The sequence below is a fragment of the Antennarius striatus genome, chromosome 10 (genome assembly GCF_040054535.1).
Source record: "Antennarius striatus isolate MH-2024 chromosome 10, ASM4005453v1, whole genome shotgun sequence".
In the NCBI taxonomy this organism is placed as follows: Eukaryota; Metazoa; Chordata; class Actinopteri; order Lophiiformes; family Antennariidae; genus Antennarius; species Antennarius striatus.
The window spans coordinates 12,808,096-12,828,685 of record NC_090785.1 but is presented as its reverse complement, the minus strand read 5'-3'; the positions used below and the strand labels follow the sequence as shown (position 1 = coordinate 12,828,685).

General features: G+C 41.4%; 2 protein-coding genes across 3 annotated transcripts in view; both read right to left on the bottom strand.

The window, feature by feature from the left end:
* The window catches only part of LOC137602950 (collagen alpha-1(XXIII) chain), a 110,353-nt gene extending 96,205 nt beyond the window's left edge, over positions 1 to 14,148 (bottom strand). The window contains 2 exon segments of the mRNA XM_068326086.1: positions 13,033 to 13,102; positions 13,517 to 14,148. Coding sequence (XP_068182187.1) covers positions 13,033 to 13,102; positions 13,517 to 13,810 — 364 coding nt within the window. The 5' untranslated portion in view covers positions 13,811 to 14,148.
* Positions 14,149 to 14,837: 689 nt separating this feature from the next.
* LOC137602443 (dual specificity protein kinase CLK4-like) lies at positions 14,838 to 20,583 on the bottom strand. Of its 2 annotated transcripts, none has more exons than XM_068325158.1 (13): positions 20,443 to 20,583; positions 19,557 to 19,714; positions 18,167 to 18,410; positions 17,440 to 17,542; positions 17,064 to 17,130; positions 16,852 to 16,968; positions 16,595 to 16,761; positions 16,418 to 16,512; positions 16,205 to 16,334; positions 16,039 to 16,121; positions 15,868 to 15,947; positions 15,639 to 15,729; positions 14,838 to 15,539 (listed from the first exon to the last, which is right to left on the bottom strand). In XM_068325158.1, the coding sequence occupies exons 2-13, from the start codon at positions 19,712 to 19,714 to the stop codon at positions 15,354 to 15,356; spliced, it is 1,521 nt and encodes a 506-aa protein (XP_068181259.1). In that variant the 5' UTR covers positions 20,443 to 20,583; the 3' UTR covers positions 14,838 to 15,353. The 2 variants fall into 2 exon arrangements, with proteins under 2 accessions (XP_068181259.1, XP_068181260.1); XM_068325159.1 differs by having other exon boundaries at positions 19,566 to 19,714.
* Between the last annotated feature and the right edge of the window lie 7 nt (positions 20,584 to 20,590).

Here is a 20,590-nt window from a genome sequence, read left to right as displayed (position 1 = left end):
ACAGGATAAACACTAACGTGGAGGACTTTTGACTCCAACTGTCCTCGAGATAAAAAGTTACGAACAAATGGGGCTGAAATACCACACAGTATTTTGGTAGTTTGGTACTGATTCCCACTGGGCAAACTGTCAACAAAAGATGTTTAAATCACGCTAAGAAAGCAGATTTTAAATTTTAAAGCTCTGTAAGACAACATTTTCAATGCACTTCCTGATGATATTTTCATATATATATGTACTGTATATATTTTTGAAATACTTTAAACTTTTCTAACTTGTCTCAGATGTGCTTTCCTGTGCTTATTAAGGTGTCCCTGCACCCCATCCATCCTCCACTCCCCCCTCCCCTCCTGGTGTGAGAGCGGTGCCAGGGTGCTGATGGAGTTCCAGTCCCCAGAGCAAAGAGGGGAGGAATCTGAGGCTGTGTGTGGCTGGAGGTGGGAGCTGTGTGTCCTATTTAGTGGGTTCTGTGTGGGACACATTAAATAGGATATATTTAGAGTTTACAGCTTACTGAAGGAGAGACTATGAGCATCCATTATTGCTCAGAGGTCAAGAGGTTGTGAGGTTACGGGCTGAGGATTGTTACGGGACACAAGAGGCTGAACAAACAGCTCCAGTGATGTTTGTGTGGCCGGCTGTAAACACCTAACAGTGAACCTGAAATTGAGATCACTTAAAATGTGTTGTTGGAGTTTAAATCCCCAGGTTGTACAAATATCTGAAGATAAAATCTCAGCTCTGCATCACGTCTCAACAGTCTGTCACTGGAACAGACTATTTACAGATAAGAGTCTGGTTAAAGCAACAGGAGGAACCAACGCTGGGCTAAAATGAAAATGAGCTGGCAACAACAGCTGTCTTTGTTTGACCATTCAGAGAGCTAAATATATATGACAATCATTCCAAGACATGGCAGACTGCAAGGATATTAAATTTCTATCACATTCCTTGCTTTTCTTCCCCTCCTATGCTTTAAATGTTCTTATTTAGAGGTCTTTGTGACCTAGTCGCACCTAAAAAAGTCCATGATCAGTAAAAGCTTCCACAGCATTAAATTAGGTAACAGAAGAAAACAAACACACCTGCTTGTAGTAATTTTGCTTTGTCTTGAACCTATTAAACTGCGAGACACACAAATATAAATTCATGCAAACAGCATAGATGACCCAGAGGAGAGACCCTACCCTGAATTGTTAGGTCTACTGTCAAGTCTGGAACATGACCCAGGGGGAAACATGAAAGGCAATCGGTCAGTTTAGAGAGGCTAGTATTAATGAAGGTGGTCAAAGAGCAAGGCAGAAACAGAGGAATGACACAGAACTACATTCTAACGGTTGACCCCACTTTACAGAGGTCCTGCTGAGAGCTGTGGGAGGAGGAGGAGGAGGAAGAGGAGAGGGGGGATGCAGAAATGGAAGTCCAGTCAAAAAAATGACGAAGTAAGGAAAAAACCCAAACATTAGAATACTGTTGAAGAAACGAGGATGAATGGATTCAACAACAGACTTGGGATGGTGCATAGGGAGCACAAAGGATGAGATGAGGCAGAAAATAGAAGTCTGGAGGAAACGCTGGAAGAAGATGCAGAGAGAACAAGGAGAAGGAGAGCAGGAATGCAACAGGCAGAGACGGGGATAAGTTCAGGAAGGCTTCTAGTCGTGTTCCATCCACTCTGATCTTATCTGACTTGCTTTGGGGTTCGTACAACGTGACCACACCCCTCGTAGCCCCCCGGTTCTGCTGCAGTCACCCCACTATACCTTCAACAAGCAAAGGAGTCAATGTAAAGCTTCTGTTTTATTTGTTAGCTACAAACACAGTCATGGATTCTCATTCTCAGCAGAAACCAAAAGTCCTGGACAGGAAAGATAAACATCTGGGTGTTTACACCCCATTTACTTTTGTCTGTCTTCCCAGTGGAGGAAGAAACAGGGACACATAGAGCTTATGTTAAAGCATGGAGTTTAAAAGTTCATATATAATTAGACCAAATAAATTTAGCTGATCTGTGCTGAGCACATTAATTGGTGAGCCAGACAGACAAATTGTCACATCTGTCTAGACATCTGCTGGTTAAAAACGGCTCAGAAGGATTACCCTTTCCTAAGGAGCTAAATGCCCCCTAGAAGTTCAGGTCTGCACAGCTGAAAAACTAAAACAGGAGCATGTTATGAAGAATTAGATGTGACTTAAGCCGTCCGCCTCTTCAGAGGACAAGTCCATGATGTAGATGAGGGACTTTATTGATGCCGTTTTCCCATAAAAAATAATGATTAAATAATTAAAAACATGTTTCTTGCAATTTTTTCTACCAGTGAGACATAATAAATCAGGATAGAACAACCAGGACTCTGCAGTGACAGTTTGCTCACAGTTAAATCACAGATCAATGAGTCAAGTTAAAATAAAATATTATGCCGAGGCTGAACAGTGTATAAGGCACATCAATGCAGAGCCCAACCTGTCAGTCAGCAGCGGTTGAGCTTGGATCATTCATTACATTCATATTAAACACGTGTAATAAACTAATAAATCTATATGATCTGTTATTGAAGGCTTCCATAAAATAGACAGATCCTGACAAACGTTAATCCCTTTGGCAGAAATCTGACCTCACACTCCTCTGACACCTCTGGCAAAGCAAAACGCTCACAAATTTAATCAGTAGTATGTTTCTCACTTTGGCCGCGGTGTCGGCTTCTAAGCCGGAGCCAATTCTCTCACTTACAACCACATTAGGAAAGCGCTTCAAACAAGTGGACGGGCTGTTTGCTCCACATGTCTGATGAGCAGCTAAAACTGTGTCAAGTTTCCTTATTAGTCTGTTGTGTGCTGCAGCAGAGTTCCTTATTGGATGTGTTTACATACATTTTTGGCTTAACACTGATTAGAACTTAAAGGGAAGCAGATGGAGCAGCTATAATAGAATGCACAGACATGACTTGTGCAGCACAGTTCAATATAGCATTGATTGAATTATCATATTAGATTTTATTGGTTGGCAATTTCCATTTCGATTCTTAAAAAATCTGCCTCGTCTGTCTCTATCTGACTCTTCCTCCTATCTCTACACACCCTAGTCATCCGTTTGTTACAAACCACACAATCAAAACAGCATGGATGTGGGAAAACACTCCAAGTAAATGAACAAGTCCAAAAAAGGACCTGCTCTGTTCAGTAAGTGCATCCCTGGTTTTGGGATATGCTGTAATTTAGTAATAGTCCCTAAACACTGAATAATCTGAATCTGCAACGTCACCAGGAATTAAAGTAAGTGTGGTGGAGTAAAAAGAGTAATATTTACCTCCAAATTGTACTTGAATTTAATAATTGACTAAATTGAGTTCTTGTTCATTCAATCACTGGTTGCTTTAAATTATGACAAAACCGTTTCAAACATTATCAGCCATCCTTCTCCCAATGGTTGTTTGTGTTGTTTAAGGCCTGAAAAAAAAGAACATTTAGGTCAATTCATTTAAATGCAAACAGCTGTGTGAGTGTGTGTGCGTGTGTGTGTTTGCCTGTTTGTTTGTGCGTGCGTGAAAACAGTCGTTTTCCCTGGTGTCTTGTTAAACCAGATCCGCCCCTGTTATTCCTGATTTGCATCAAGTATGATGTTCCTGAACCGTGATGATTATCTTGTAGCAGATTCAAGAACACATAAACATCTGATGTCAACTCATCTAAACCCTAAATGTGTGCAAAAATTACTGTATTTGTTCGCTGATCGTCTGGAGAGATCAGATGTGTGAGGAAAGATAAGGAAAGAAAGTAAGGGGGGAAAAAAGTGGAGCAAACGAACTGGAATGCGGCAAGAGAGAAAGTGTGACACTGAGAGGAAAGAGAGATGGTGGACCTGATAGTTTGTCCACATGTTCAACACAGATATTCCACGTGTAACCAGAGCTGAGTGGACATATATGATATACTCTCCTGGCTCCAAAAATACACCCAGGGCTCATTTTATTATGATTTTTGACTAGTACAGCAAATATGACGATAAGCCATCCCAGTAGAGTCTGACAGAAGAGATGGATGCTGATGCAGAAACGTAAAAACACACGCTCACATATGAGCGTTATAATGTGCATGCCAGGTGAGCTATCACGCAGGCCCACACACACACACACACACACACACACACACACACACACACACACATGCTGCAACACGAATGCAGATGCATCCCAAGATTTTCTCCGTATGCTAAAAACAGATGGAACAGTGATGAAACAGTTCCAACATGTGGTGAATATCCCATGTTCTCCATCTCCTTCTCTCTCGATGCTGCGTTCTCCATCAGGAGAGGCGGCGAGCAGTGGTGACAGAATCACTGTGTGTGTCCACCGCTGTGTGCTCATTAACACTTATTTAGCAGCCATTAGCTCTCATTACAGCACCATCAGCTACATACCAGCTGGTAAACACAAATCACTGCTGACAGACTGAACATGAACATGAATTTATTCTTTTACACATTTCTTCCCAAAGTGGGGCTTCGGTGATGATCGGATCAAAACATTTTTAGAAGAACGTTTATTGTTCAGCTTTGTAAGGGCGCAGCTTGACTTGATTCATTCACACCCATCGTTTCAGGTGTCTGCTTCATTTTCATGCCGTCAAAACTGATATAGATTGTTTGATTATCTATATATTCATGATTATCTGCTTGTTACTGCTTCGTGTTTAATAAGCTATATTTAAGGGATCTGTGGTATGTTAGTGTCTTTTCTGTGACACACAGACTTCTGTATATTAAGGAAATGAGCTTGTGGGATGGACACACCTGAGAGAGGACCCTATAACGTCCCTCTGTTTACGCTCAGTGTGATGGCTTTCTACATCCTCCCTCCTCAGTCCCGGCTGACCTTCAGGTTCATGTATAGGGTGAACACACTGACCTACTGTGGAGATGCAGCTGCCTCCAGGTCCCAGAGCTTGCATTGAATAGACACTCCTCATTTTGTAAATACAGACAGAAATGGAAGAGGAAATAAAGGAAACGAAGTGTATCATTTGTAAAGCACAGAAAAGTTTGAAGAAAAAGACAGAGACACATTTGCACTGGTCGAACTGAGAGAAAAAGCATGCCTTGTGCACATAAATAAAACCTTCCATTGCAGGGGGTGTTAAGTTGTTGAAAGCCATTCTGCGTTCCAGCCCAGAATGATCCTCACCTCCCTGTTATGACAGAATAACGTGGAGCAGCGATGCAGAAGGCTCGTTCAAAGGTTTCAGGACCTCTTTTACAAGAACCGCTCTCATTAAAGAAGTGGCAGCAGAGTGACGAGCCTGTCGGGGGACCTTTACACTGAGCAGGAGCATGTTCCACCCAGCGAGACCATCTGGATCACTGATGCCCCCGCTCCACACCTCAATCCCACCACCACCCCTCCCCCCCATGGCTCCCATACGGGGATACCTTGATTGCTCATTCCACTCCGTGTCTGGAACGTATAAACGATAACCTCTGCTCCGCGTCTGCCTCCCTGTTTGTCTGAGTTCACGTCCAGAGATGTTATCTGTCCAATAAATCCAGGTGTGCTCGCGTGACTCCCATCCTGCACAGCTGGATTCAGCCTTCCTGCATTCCTGATGCATTAGCTGGGATGTAAATATGGAGGAAAAGGCTGATATTGGAAAAATACTTCCGCGGCTCATAGTCCAATCTTTACAGAGAATGAGATTGGGAATAAAAGTGTGTGTATATATTTGCATATATATTTTACAATCACCATTATTTCGTTTTCCGACACACAGTTTTAGTGAGTTCACCATCAGCGCTTTCATGTTTCACATGAACCCAAAGAGATGACCAGATCTGGGTGTGTGCAGAGGGACAGAGAGGGCTCATTTGACTCCAGTGTTTCCAGCCAGCCAGAGACTATGTGGTGGTGTAAAAGATTTTTCTTTCTGCTCCTCCATCAGAGAACTGTTCACCGTGTCACCTACCACTTGCCGTAATTAAAGAAAACATTAGAATAGTTTCCACATTTGGAACCAGGTCTGTTCAGACTCTTATACAGACTCAGTTGCTAAGATGGCATCCTGTTGGAAGTTTTCTTAGGACATTTAAATTCAGTCGGATCCAGACAAATAGGAGAGCCATTGTCTCATCATGCCTGATGTAAGAGTCGTTATGGTTGAAATAAAAAAAATAAGAAAGCTTTAAAAATAGTAAAAATACGTCATCATTACGAGCATTTGTTGTGTTCCGTATTAAACTTGCAGCAAATCTGCAATTAATTAACCTGTAATTGATGTGATGGTACTAATTTTACACGTCTCAAACATGTGGGAATGTTCAGACTATTATATATACTTTTCAGAGTTGCGTAATTGATGTTAAATATGTTTGTATTCCTGTTTCTTATAAACACATTGGGTAATTTCAAGCTTCAAGAGTCTTCTAATTGTAACAATGGAAACTAAAGATATAACTGGATGATGTAAAGTCATGAGGAATCACTGGAGTTCTTGTTCTCACTGCCAAACTCCCAACATCATCACTGGGAATCCATTGATTGTATTAATGTTCAAGTAAAAGGAACTAAGTTCTATTTATGTTACTCTGACTCCCTTCGTTACAAAATCATCTGACCCTGAAAGCTCAAGCAATACTTGAAGCAATCAAATAATGATCTGGATCATCATGAAGAAAGAGGGATTGTTCCTCAGAGAAAGAGTAGAGTTTATGATCATATTTGTTTGCTTGTCTGTAATAATCCCTGGCCTTTCAAAAACTATATACCAAGGAGTAATCACAGATTCAGATTGTGTTCCAGAGACGTGAGCTGTTCATGGGTGAAGATATGAATGATGCTCGTGTGGTTTTACACACGGCTGGCTGCTTCAGATGCACACTGGCCTGCTGGAAAACCTTTAACTAACCTGTTGTCTAACATTATTGTGAAGCTGACATTATTGTGGACATGCTATCATAACAGCAAAACTGAAGCTTGACACTTCAAACAAACTGCAGTTTATATTAAAAAACCCGGCATTATATTTTATTTCTGCCCACTAATGTTTTATGTATTTAATATTTCCTATGCAGGTGAAAAGCCTTCATGTTTTTTTTTTTCTTGCAGCGTTACATGGAGCCAGGAGAGAAAAAGTGAAACCTCGGCCTCATAAACAGCTCCACTTCACTTCTGTGACTAGCCTGGAACAAAACACTGATACAATTATTAACAGACCCTTACATAACTTGTTGCTCAATCGCAAACTTTTTTTTAATGTCCACTGCTAATCAAGAAGTGGCAACCTACATTCTGATGTTTAAATATGAACACATGGATGGATGGAAAATTATTTAAATTGGTTATACTCAGTGTTTCCTCCTCAATACGCTCTGCTTCTAATCATCTCACAGCTAAGATGATATTTAGTTGATGGATCATTTATTAGAGTTTTCAGATAATCTGTGTCCTATTACTGGATGTGTTTGTTCGGGGACTTCCTCTTGGCACATCATGACCCCCGCTGCCTGGCATCTGCGCGTTCCTGAGGTCCTTGTGGGAGTCTATCCGCTGCCAACTGGCCATCCTGCATCCAGCTGTTTATTTGTTTTATTATTTTATTCTGAAGGAAGAATGTTGGCTTTGCTGTCCGACACTGTGGTTCCAGAAAAATAACTTTAATAAGGAGGCTGATGAGAGACGGATAGGGCAGGGGTATGGTGTGTGTGTGTGTGTGTGTGTGTGTGTTTGTGTGTGTGTGTGTGTGTGTGTGTGTGTGTGTATGTGTGTGTGTGTGTGTGTGTGTATCATAACCGATGGCCAAGAAACACAATCTAAATGTTCACATGCACATGAGAATTATTTAAATAAAGTTCCACACAAATAACCACATGTAAATTTAATACATAAAAGTACTATAATAGTGAATACACCAGGGGGAACATTTCCTATTCATGCATTCATTCATTCATTCACCCATTCATTCATTTATTTGATAGCATTAATCCTGATGACCCTTTAACACAAAATTCTCTACATTTAGTTATATAAATAACACAAAGCACTCCCCATTTAAAAAGATGTAACAGTAAATGCAACAAATCATTTGGCCTCCTAAAAGTTTCAGAAACAACTCTCCAACAGCTCCACGTGTTTCAGATGAACACTTCACACATACAAGTCATTACATTTCTATAAAGTCGTTATTCTCAAGATGAACGGTTTAAAAATCAGTGTCAAATCAAAGCAGATGTAATAAAATCTCAGTAGTTTTTATCACTGTTATTCTGTTAAACTTGGCAGCCTAGATTACCCATAATGCAACTCGATTGTTGCAATTTCAGCCTGAAATTGTGAGGTGTTTGTCCTGCTCATGAACTCTTTAGCGTAGACTCCACTAGATGAAGAAGGAACTAAAAAGGTTAGAGAAGATCACTTCATTCTAACTTTACGCCTCCACTGTTCTTTTTTAAAATCCTAGTCTTCAACTACAGTCACGGTGGCTCGAGTGACCTCACCTGAGGCAATCTAATATGCAGCAGGATTCAGTCTAGAGTTCAATGTTAAATTATCTTCCATAATTTGAAATAAATGAGAGATGAGTAGCCAATTACACCTGATGAGAGCACATATAATATCCAGGTACACCCTACTGGCCAGAGGAAAACAAGTACCCATGCTCACACTTACACACATTCAGGCAACCAGTTGACCTAACTGGTTTTTGGACAGTGAGAGGAAGCCCACACAGACATGGGGAGAACAACAACAAACCTTCTTACTGTGAGGCTACAGTTCTAACAAGTGCACCACCATGTCCTCAGGCACAACCACCTCCAAACTAAATATTTCCAACAATCCTGGAGGGAGTATTCCTCTTCCTTTCTACAAATAAACTGAGCACACTTGAGCCTTCCAAGACCATCCTCCAAATGAGAACAACACATCAGGAAGAGTCAGTTTTTTATTTTAATCTTACGGTGACCGGAGTGAATAACACGCACATGAACCAAAGGCTAGAAGCAAACCGAGGATGCTGGGATTTTAGAGCTGTGTCACGGAGATCTGCTGTCAAATAGAGATAAATACATGTAAAGCAGGTCTAGAGCAACGGGTCAGAAGAGGAGTGAAGAAGTAGAAAAAAACATCCTTCAGATCACCTTGGCAGAACATTTGAGTGCTTGTCGTTGTGCACACACATTTGACTTTTGCAGCAGCAGCAAAGCAAGCAGACACCAAGACAAGTACAAAATGAATGAATAAGTACACAAATATCCATAAACACACACACACACAAACACACACACGCACACACAAAGGACACACTTACATGCATTTTAATACTTAGAGAAATGTCTTCAGCTCAAAGATGAATCATAAAATACATAAAAAACTACTAATGAAACAAATTTCCTGCATTTAATTTTTTGGGGAGCCGTTGTTAATGCTGCTTATGTGGGACTGTGGTATTCTTCCCAAGGGTATATATTGTATAGGTGGCTGCAAGCTTCCTGTCTGATGTATTATGGCTTAAAAACATTTTAAATAAAATGAATCCTGGGGGGTGTGGGAATGGGGGGGTGTCCATGTCCCTAAAACCATACTTTCCCCCGTCTCCTCCAGAGAGCAACGGGTTGGTAAACAGGATCAGGTAATGTATTTTCTGTTGGACGTCACACCGCTGCAGACAACTGAAGGATGGTAATCTGCCCAAGTAGCAGCTTTTACAGAATGAACAGAAGAATTTACAAGAGGAAATAAATATTTATTTATTTGTATGAAGGTCAAATGCATCGAGGAGACGTGCTGAGAGCAGGCTTTCTCCATTATATAAATACACATGAACACATGTTCATGAGGTTGTGTGTTCCTGCCCGGCGTGTTAATGAGCTCTTATCTGATGGAAATCGATCTCACCACGCAGTCAGGGGTCTGACCTCTCGCCCTCGTATACACTAACACAAAATACTTGGATGCTCGACACCAACCAAAGGAGTCGAGTCCAAATTATGACTCAAGATACACATCTACACTTGAGGTCATGCAATAGTATTTTTAAGAAAGAAAGAGTTTATTTACAAATGGTTGGTAATGTTGGATGACTGCTACTTAATAACCCCGATACAGTACAGTATATAACACCTATGACCCAATCATCCAGTTTCTCAGGCTGGAAAGCATCAGGAATAGAAAAACAAATATGTGACAGATGAGAATCTGTGGTTAACATTTTGGATATTTAATAAAAGGAGGCCAATCAAAAAGTTTTTAAATTATTTTATTTTTAAAAACTGACTCATAACTTACTACACTGCAGTACTGACCAATGTATAAGCCTTCAATTTGTTCAAATATAAAAATCTCTCCTTCAATAGAGGCAATAAATTTAGCGTCCCCCCCCCAGAAGCTCAGCCTGCAGCCACCGGTCGCTCAGTGAGAGTCAACAGCATCTCAGGCTGGGGTTTAATTTTGGGTCTTGGTCCAAGTGTTTGCAGACTTTGTGGCCACTTGCTGGCTGCAGACGTGTTAAACCGCTTTAAAATGCAAATTGCGGAGATGACAATACACTCCCCCTTACGAGAAGACGTGTACAAGGCCTCACATGGTTCAAATTAGCCAAGCCAAAAGTGTTGTGTTTATGCGAAGGTAATGAAAGTTTGTCTACATTTGCGTGTAAGAGAATATGTTGCGTGTGTCTGAGTGAACAGGCGGCTGTTAATTGCAAACACCTGAAGTGAGCAGACTTAAACCCTGTGACACAGTCCGTCTGAGTCCTAATGACTGCTGGATCCGTCCAATCTGTGGGTATGAAAGTGTCATATGGCTTTTTCTGCTGACACAGAACAGGAAATGTCCCTCGGGTCGAAGCCTGGGTCAAAAACTATTTCTAGTCTCTGTCTGCCACGGAACCAGAGGACCTTTTCCTTCCAAATACAATAATGTTTGAGAAAAAAATTCAGGAAGTGTTAATGGCAAACTCTTAATAAGCACTGCCTTGGAAGTGCTGCCCCCTGTTGGGCACCCATCTTCATGCAGGCGCAAAGGTGCTCACCCAGAGGAGGGGGGCCACAGCTTCAGTGGTAGAAATGCCGATCATGCTCTGTGGGAGTGTGTTTCTCACACACATACAGGCAGAAATACTTTGGCCTGTGATCTTGGTGGTGAGAGATTCAAGTTTCAGTTGGGTAGAACTGGTGCTAAAGGGAGAGGAGGGTCTCTTCTTACAGTGTCGTGTTGAGAGAGGTGCCTCTGTCGGCCCCTCAAAGGCTCAGGGACAGAAACTAGACTCATACATCACACACACACGGCCACATGGCAGACATGTGTGACAGACAGAGATGGGATGCACCTATGCACATGCAAAACAGCTCAGATAGAAGTATACAAAAATCTATGGACATGAGTCACATGTAAAGGATGTGGCATAAAAACTTTCAGCCCCCTGATAGATCCTCATGCGAGTACTTGAACATAAAGCACCTGAACAAAGTCTGCAAATCCAAGTTTATCAGCGGAGAAACCCCAATCGAAATAAACACAGTTTATGGAGAAATGTTAACAACCCTGTATTGAGCAATCCACTTGTTTTAACGTGACAACGTACATGTCCACGGGCATGTGTTGCACCGAAACCCCAATAAACAAAACAAGCCTTTGTTTCGCCGAAAAACAAAAGACTATACTTAAAAACCAGAAATTGGAAAGACAGACCTTTAAATAAATTTCTGGTGGCAGTATAGGACTGTTTTTCAGTTTTAAAATCAGCACATCTGCATGAATTACACAAAAACGGTATGAAGTATCTGGTGAAATGATTTGATAAAGGAGCAAATATGTTAAAATCATTGTGCTGACAGTTTAGTACAGGATGGTTCTAACCCAGAAAGTATTTACAAGGGGCATGCAGCTCTGCTTATGATTCTTCTGAGTGACACTTAGTACTATGTTAAAATAGGTATTATAACAACAAAATACAACTTGGATCAACTTGGCTCTGCATTCAACAAACGCTTGCACAAATGTCACTGATCAGCCCCCTGAGCCAGGATCCATCCTGGCACAGCAGACTGAAAAACATAATGTGATGACAAAGGCTCATAAATTCCACTTGTGAATGGTTTCACATGTTCTTGTTGTTGCGGAGCTATTCACACCCACAGCAAAGAAAGAAGAATAAAGAAAAGCAGGGGAAAGAAGTCTCTGAAACATGGACACTAAAAATCCTGAACCATATCTATTTGAACTGACACTAATTTCTTTCGTGAGTGTTGATAGTGAGATTTCATGGGAAATTCTCACAAATCTGCAATATCATAAAATGTCAGCTTAAGCAATACACATTAATTCTTTTGCTGCAGACACATAATTTCTCTGGCAATGATGCTCAACAGAGTTTTTCACCAGTGAGCTGACAGAGCCGCTGTGAACCATTAAAAACCAATATCGGGTGATCAAACCCAGTGTCGTTCATGCTTCAACACCATGAGTACAAACTGATCGCATACCTCAGAAATGAAATACAATCTTTCTTTAATTTCCAGGCATAACAGGGGAGTCTGTGTGTAACATGATGTGGATCACACACTGTTCCCCCACCTGTGCAACTATCACAAGCCCTGTAATGAAACCCAGAGGCCAGGCGTGGCCAATCTTGGCACTCAGCTTCTCCATGTATTAAAGTGAGCATCTCTACTGACATGAGGCATCAGGGCTTCGGGTGGACGGCCCAAACTTCCACTGATCTGTTGAGTGTTGAGCCCTGTTTTCACAGTCTGGATCCTACTGAGGCTTAGGAGCATCATTCCTCCACACAGGAAAAAAATACAACACACACACACACATACATTCAGGAGGTGTTGTCAAAAACACTCCATACAGGTTTTTGTGTGTGTGTGTGTGTGTGTGTGTGAGTGTGAGTGTGTGTGTGTGTGTGTGTGTGTGTGTGTGTGTGTGTGTGTGTGTGTGTGTGTGTGTGTGTGTGTGTGTGTGTGTGTGTGTGTGTGTGTGTGTGTGTGTTTCTTTGCATGGTGTATGTGGAACTAACGCTACAAAGAACGGGGACTGATACCTGGAGGACAGGCACACTCATGGCCAACATCTCTCGCTGTTCGCAGTTTTGGCATCAGTACCATCATTTTCTGCAGACACACAGATAATTCCAGTGTGAGATTAAAAAGTCCCACGTGTGAAAATTCCGAGTGGAACAAGCTAAGTTATAATCAATAATGTCAAAGTACATAGATGTAGAATGAAAGGACTTGTTAAGTTTATGTCTATCATCGGTGGTTATGACATCCTGTAAAGAGCTTCAACAGATAATTCACCAGCTGCATGCATCGCTGATCCATAAAGTCACGCATTAAAAAGGATGTAGGGATAGTAACTGGACTGCAATTTTCAAAAACTGACAAGCGTGTGAGTTTGTCACCCTAACTACACATGTTTCCTGTTTTTACGCACACTTTACGCACAAACGAGCAGTGCGACTATCAGCAGTTCACAGACAGTTAATCAATGACAGATTAAATAAGTCCACATTCTACACCAAATACCTCTTCCACGAGGCTCCCTATTGGGGTGGTCAACTCTGGACTCAGGTTTCCATCCTCGTTTAGTAAAGCCCTGTGCGGCGGGTCAAAGACGGCCGCTTTGGTCAGCTCCACCTGCAGTCGGTTCTCCAGCTGGTGGGTCCTGAAGCTCATCAGGAGACACACGGTGAGGGAGCTCAGCGACATCAGCAGGCACAGAGCGATGACGGAGCCCGGGAGCCACTGCTGGACCACAGACTTGGGTGCGCACTGACACGCCGGCTTGCTTTCCCCGACAGAGTCCTTGGCTGTATCCATGCTGAATTCCTTCAGTAGCTTGTCAATGAAAAGCAAATAACTGATGTTGGTGTTGCTCTCAAAACAAAACGTGAGCAGGTTCTGTGGACGAAATAGTGGCCCACGTAACAAATTCAAAACGCCAGGTCCGGTCCACTGGGCTCGCCGTTCAACGCGTTGTCTTTATTTAGTAGTGGAACAAGAAGAGGCAGCAGTGCGCACCGGGTTTGCGCCAGGCGCAGATGGGAGCGATCTGATGCCAATCAGAAAAAAAAAGGCGCTCACTCACTCGTAGGTCTTTGTTTCATGTCGGGGTGTATCCTGCGTGGATGTGTAATTTCTACTGCCGACAGATCCAATTGTTTTCCTCCTTTCATTATGTGTTCAACTAGTTGAGATGCGACCGCCCTGCTCACCACGTGAGAGGTGGGCGACTGACAGCTGTGAGGACTGTTGTTCGCTGGTTTCGTTTTAGACCCCGTTAATGCGATGTAGTCCCAAATATATTTTAATATTCTAAAGCAATTTACTAAATTGAAATTCTTCAGAATGACTGGAATTTACCACAATGTCCGGAATCAATATAAAAAGTTGTCAAAAATCTAGAGACGGGCAATTTCAGGTTATAACTACTAACAGAACCTCACTTTAAAAAGACTGCGTAACTTAATGAACTAAACGGAATACTGTAACAGAAAACACATATTGCTCAATAATGACCATATTGTCAAAAAAAAAGGAGAAAAAAAACAGCCAGAGAAACTTTGTTCCTCGTGTTCGTGTCTCACCGGGATGCATTTTAATTCGTTTAACCCTGGTGCAGATTTTTCATTTTACTTTAAAAATCACCCACTAAAATCTTCCATTGAAATATATATTACTGATCAGAATGAATCAATATCATATTCATGGGGCCATAAAGTCCGATTTCTTAGAACTTCAATGATGTTCCTTAACTGCACTGTGCAGTGTTTGCTGCCACCCCGTGGATAAAAGCTGCTACTACACGTGACTGAACGTCTCATCCACGCATTCACGTCACTCCAGGTTTGTAGTATATTCACATTTATTGACAAAATGCACATAACTGTAAAGTTACATAATCAGTAAATGGGGAAAAATAAATCACTTTAATGACTTTTAATGACTAATGCCCGAAAAATAGCACTTTATTTTTTTTATTAATCATTGTTGAATAATCAAGGCTACCAGATGCAGGTCTTCATTCCAGGATAAATCTTTCAGTGAAAATGGACATAATAGGGCTACTTACAAAAAACAAAAAAATAACATTTCCTGTTCTAAGAAGATACACATTAAATTACAATAGCAAATAAATACAAATCATTTTGAGAATTAATTGCATGGAAACAATAAAGCTGAATAACTTAACTGAGTTGGAGTAAGACAACACTAGATTTGAGAAGGACAGCAGAATGGGGCAGTGGACTGATACAGTCATAAGGTATACCTCTCCTGGAGAGTCAGGAAGTAGAGGCTGGCACTAAGCGCTGTGATCAATGTCAACCAATGTTACAGTTCAGAGGTTTACAGGCTCAGGAGGTCAGTCTTTTTTACTGCTACTGCTTCTTCTGTCACTTCTGCTACTGCTGTTCGTAGAGAAGCAGGAGAAGAAGGGGTGCTGCAGCGCCTGCTCCAGACTAAGGCGTTTACTTGGGTCGTACTCCATCAACTTCTGGATCAGGTCAAACAACTGCCGGTGGTCTTCATGCTTAGATACCATGTAATGCTGACAAAAAAAAGACAAAACAATTTTTGTTAATATAAAAGAACACAAAGTTTTCTAAGCAAGTCCTGAAAATGGACTATTCAGATTATTATTCCTTACTTTGAGGGGTTTGCAGTGTTTCCTGACATATCTTCCCAAAGTACTGTGTACATCCCAGTCAAGCTTGCACCGGTGAACAAACCGCCGTTTCCTGTACAACACACGATGATATTTTATTAAACTCTACATGGGTTTCATGTCTTTGAGGATTGAAAAATATTGCATTCATTTACAATGTTTTTGTTATCATGAACAGAAATGCCATCAGATGTGTTAAAGGTCATCTTACTTGGTTTTCTGCAAGAGGTTTGTGGGTATGGGACCCAGGACTCTCTCCATCATAGCAAGGTGCTCTTTACTATCATGTGTCTGAAGGAGTAAACAATGTAAGTCATCCTGCTTACAACTGTAAATATATCAAGAGTAGAAACACTTCAATCTGTTGATTGAGGTCACTCACCTGGAAGAGAGTAGATCCAAGGTAGTACTCAATAAGGATACAACCCACACTCCAGACGTCACACGAATGGTCCCAGCCCAGATCTGACAGAGACAATGTTTCCTAAATAACAAGTCAACTCAAAATGATCCCTCCAAAATTCCAACGCTGAAAAGAAGCAACGTACCTAAAATGACCTCAGGGGCACGATAGTGACGTGTGGATACCACAGACGTGTGGTGCTCATGGTCATATGTTGCGTTACCAAAGTCCACAATTTTCACATTCGGGTTCCTCAGTGTGCGCTCATCTCGTTTCTGGGGATTAATCAATCATGTAACTCCTGGTATGAACATCAAAATTGGGAATTCAATGTGATTTTGTTCACTAACACATTTACCATTTCAGGGTTGTACACCATATCGTAGTCTGAATCAATGAAGAGAATGTTCTCAGGCTTCAAATCTGTGTGTGTCAGCTTGTTGTTATGCAGGACTGAAAGAAACCACATACACTTCAAACCCAGCACTTGTTTAAAACACTGTATTTTCTGTCCATGTACGAGTCCATTACTCACATCGCACAGCTTGTATGATCTGATAAGCCATGTGCCTTATGTGGTCAATAGGAAAAGGCTGGAAGTTGTTTTCCTTGAGGAAATCATAGGTGCTGAGGCCAAGAAGCTCAAAAGAGATACAAATGTGGCCGTGGTAGTCAAACCAGTCCAGCATCTGCACACAAGCACTAAGGGGGAGAAAGTCCGTTAAGTTGCAAATTCTGAACTTACTGCCCTGCAACGACTGTCTGGCATAAAGTTACAACAAACAGACTTACAATTTCCGCTCAGAGTCGAGGGACTTCAATTGTTCAAGCACCTCTACCTCAGACATAGCTGCCTCACGGTAGCGGTCGATATTTTTAATGATCTTCAGAGCTACCCGTGCTCCATCACTGGAAAAACAAAACAGCAGTTTTGGACATCGTAGGAGGCTGAAAGACATATCATTACAAATACTGCGCTATATGGAATATGTTTGGTTTCATACTTATTGTGATCAATGCATTCGACAACCTTCCCAAAGGCACCCTCTCCTAGAGTACACACAATCTCATCTACAGGAAATAGAAAAAAGAAGTTAGAATCACAGCACTGGCGAGGTGAAACATTGTCCTTGGGATGGTACACTGCCTGATGTTATGTTGTTCTATTTAACAGTACTATAGAACTGACTTATGAATAAACTGAATACAACTCAATGCTATTTATGTGACAAAGACAAGCAATATCTAACCTAAAAAAGTTAAGCTTATTGGCCCAAATGCTTCTGTTTCTATTCAATGTTTGGAAATAAAAACCAGACAACAGAGAGTGAGAGAGACAAAGTGTCAACAGTAGGAAAAAAAAAAGTATATATTCTATACATCTCGCTCTCAGCATGTCTCCACTGTGATAGATGAGGTGACCCTCGCCATCATCCTCAACACTCCTGGATCTTTTCCTGCTCCTGCGGCGATGGCTCCTCCTCTGCACCGGACCCGCCGCAATCCGCCATCACATCAATAACCCATCAGCCAGCCAGCCAGCACCAGGCCATCACAATGCGACATCGTCATTCATTCAACCAGGCCAAGGGGGGGAGGTGTAGGGATGGATAGATTCAGGCCGTTCAGTTACGCCGCCAGGCGAATGGACGGAGCAGCAAATTCAAATTCAGCCCCGTCAGAGAAATTGGGCGCCAGCCACCACATAGTGTGTGTTACAGAAGAAAAACATGGCAACAAGATTTTCAGATGAGAGACTTTCTCAGAGTAGTACATAAAAAACTGAACTTGATTGATGACAGTCTTTCTACATGTTTTTTAAATCTACCTATAAAACTTCATTATTTACTGTTATGTTCCATTACTGTCCAATAAGATTTCAGCAAAAATACTGTCCACACTCACAATCACTTACTTCCTTAGCTCCTACGCCCCTATTACTACTCATTACTAAAAATCATGCTTAATAGTCAGGAACAGAGAACATAGAAAGATACAGAGAAAGATAAAAAGTGTTAAGCAATGACTAAACCCCAGTGATAATGGACCATTCGATTTGGTGATTTAGACAAGACAGGGGGTGGAGGGGAGAAGGATGTTTTCGTACCGAGGAGGACCTGTGTCGAGAATGGCTACGCCTGCGCCTTCTGTCTCTATTTCTGCGGCTGCTTCGCCTGCTGCGTCCGCTCCGGCCACTACGCCCAGAAGACTTGCTGTAGTGGTGCCAGTCCCGGTCCCGGTCTCTGTCCTTGCAGGTACCATCACGATTATCCGCCTCACAGGACTGGTCCAAACTCTGTCTTTCCCGAGATTCCAGCCTTTGGTTCAAATTGCGGGTTTCCAGGTACTGCCTGCAAAAAAATAAAAGTTGATACACAAATTAATAACAGATCAGAGCACACAGGCTAGGTCAGAAACACCAAAGTTCCTTGTCAAAACTCTAAAATAAAATGAAGACTGTACATGATGGTGCTAATAGTCCACCTCTTGCTACTAACTCGATCCCCGAGCCTTTTATATAATATTTGTAATTAGCAACACGCTGATTCAAATCTACAAGACACCCAGGATCCCAAATACTGGAAGGCTGCAATCCAGAGACATTTTATTAAAAGACTGTACCAACATGTAATGCAAAACCTTGGGCCAATTTTAACACTGAAGCAGCTGTCATGACAACCCAAATCAAAATTTCAACAAACAGCCTGATGTGACCACACGCTTTTGGTGTGAACCACTAAAATGTATAACAAGCTTTTAAGTACAATTCGAAGGGGCTCAATTCTATACCCACAAAACTTTGAAAGAATGTTGAGAATTACATCTGGAACAGCCACCCAGAAGGCAAAGCTAGTACCTGAGAATTAAAAAAAAACCAGTAAACCCCTAGGGCCATAGCACCCGAGTGATATCCGTTTTCCTCCAGGAAGAATCCCTCCTCTCCACAGAATTAAAATTAGAGTTGAATTGGAAACATCAAATGTAACCCCAGGGGCCATCACAGATGCTCACAAACACGAGCATGTGACACTGAAACTTTGTGGACAGGTGGATTCATTAATTAGAAATACAACACGTTGCTCGGTTAAAAAAAATCTCACAAAAATATGTACGAGGTCTGTTCTATAATGCAAATTAACTTCAATACAGATTAACAACATGTAGACTCACAATTCTTCAAAGAAGAATAATTGTGAGAATTACTGAAGCCCCCCCCAGTGGCGTTTCTGATATCAGCATCTTTGGCTTAGCTCATTTGGAAAGGACTAACTTTAAACCTGATTTTCAGGTTGGCTTATTAACTGCTTTCTACATGATGTGAGTCAAATACAATGAAATCTTACTGGAAGGGCCAAACCGTGGTTCCTCTCATGACATAATCTAGCCGGTCATAAAATATCTGACTGATTAAAATGCATTTCTTGGAAAGAAAACACTAGAAAAAGCCTCAGAATGTGGCTAAGTACTAAACACAACAGAAAGCAATAGATTTTTACCCCTCATACGTTCTGTGATGACGATGAGTTCTCCTGGACTTATTCTCTCGTTCACTGCTGTGAGAATCTCTCTTTCGCTTACGACACTCCATTCTCTCCTCCCAGATGTACTCGTCGAGCCAAATGCCTGGGGAGTGGATTCTTTTTAACTGGCGCATCTGAGATCAAAACAACAACAACAAAAATAAAAACAATGACAAAGAGCTTTCAAGTCCTTTTTAAAATATAGAGTAGAATGTGATCAGATTACACTATTATTTATCTTTGAAATGTTTTGTCCTCACAGGCAATAGACTTATGCGGACATAAGGGTACCCAAATGCAAAACTACATTTATGTGCACAAGTAGCTTTATTTTGGCCTGGAGATCACTGTGACTACAAAGCTCTTCTCTACAGACTCGATACGATCATTATGGTCGTCCTTGATAAGCCATTAAGACGCAGAGTAATGAACTGAAGAACATCTGAACATACTGAATGTTAACAAAACAAAAACAGATTAACATCTCCGTTCTTGAGTAATTTAGTAAAACCTAAATGTACCTGAGATGAGTCTGGCCTTGCCCCGTTATAGGCCCGTTTAGCATCTGGTGAGCTAATTACTGTATACTAACATGAGCCATACTGACGATATGTACGATATAAATATATATGTTAACATTATGTAGCACATTCATGGTCGGCGTTGTGATGTGACAAAGAAAATGTGTCTTCCATTATTGCTTATTCCTTTTCGTGGCTATTCGACGCTACTAAACCGGATAAAGACTTGCCATGTTGGTGAGACGTCGAATCTCAGAAAAGCTAATTGCTAACGATGGCTAGCCGCTACAACACGAATAGCAATAGGAAACAAAGAATAAATATGAAATAATTGGTCTTACCTGTCTTGTGTCAATATAATTATGACCTTCGACAAAATTTTAACGCGTATGATGACGTTTGTAAACAATAAACTCAGAAAATACCGTCGACTAGTAATCGTCAAAGATGGCGAACTTCCTGAGAAGTGGGTGGACTTGTTCAAACAGA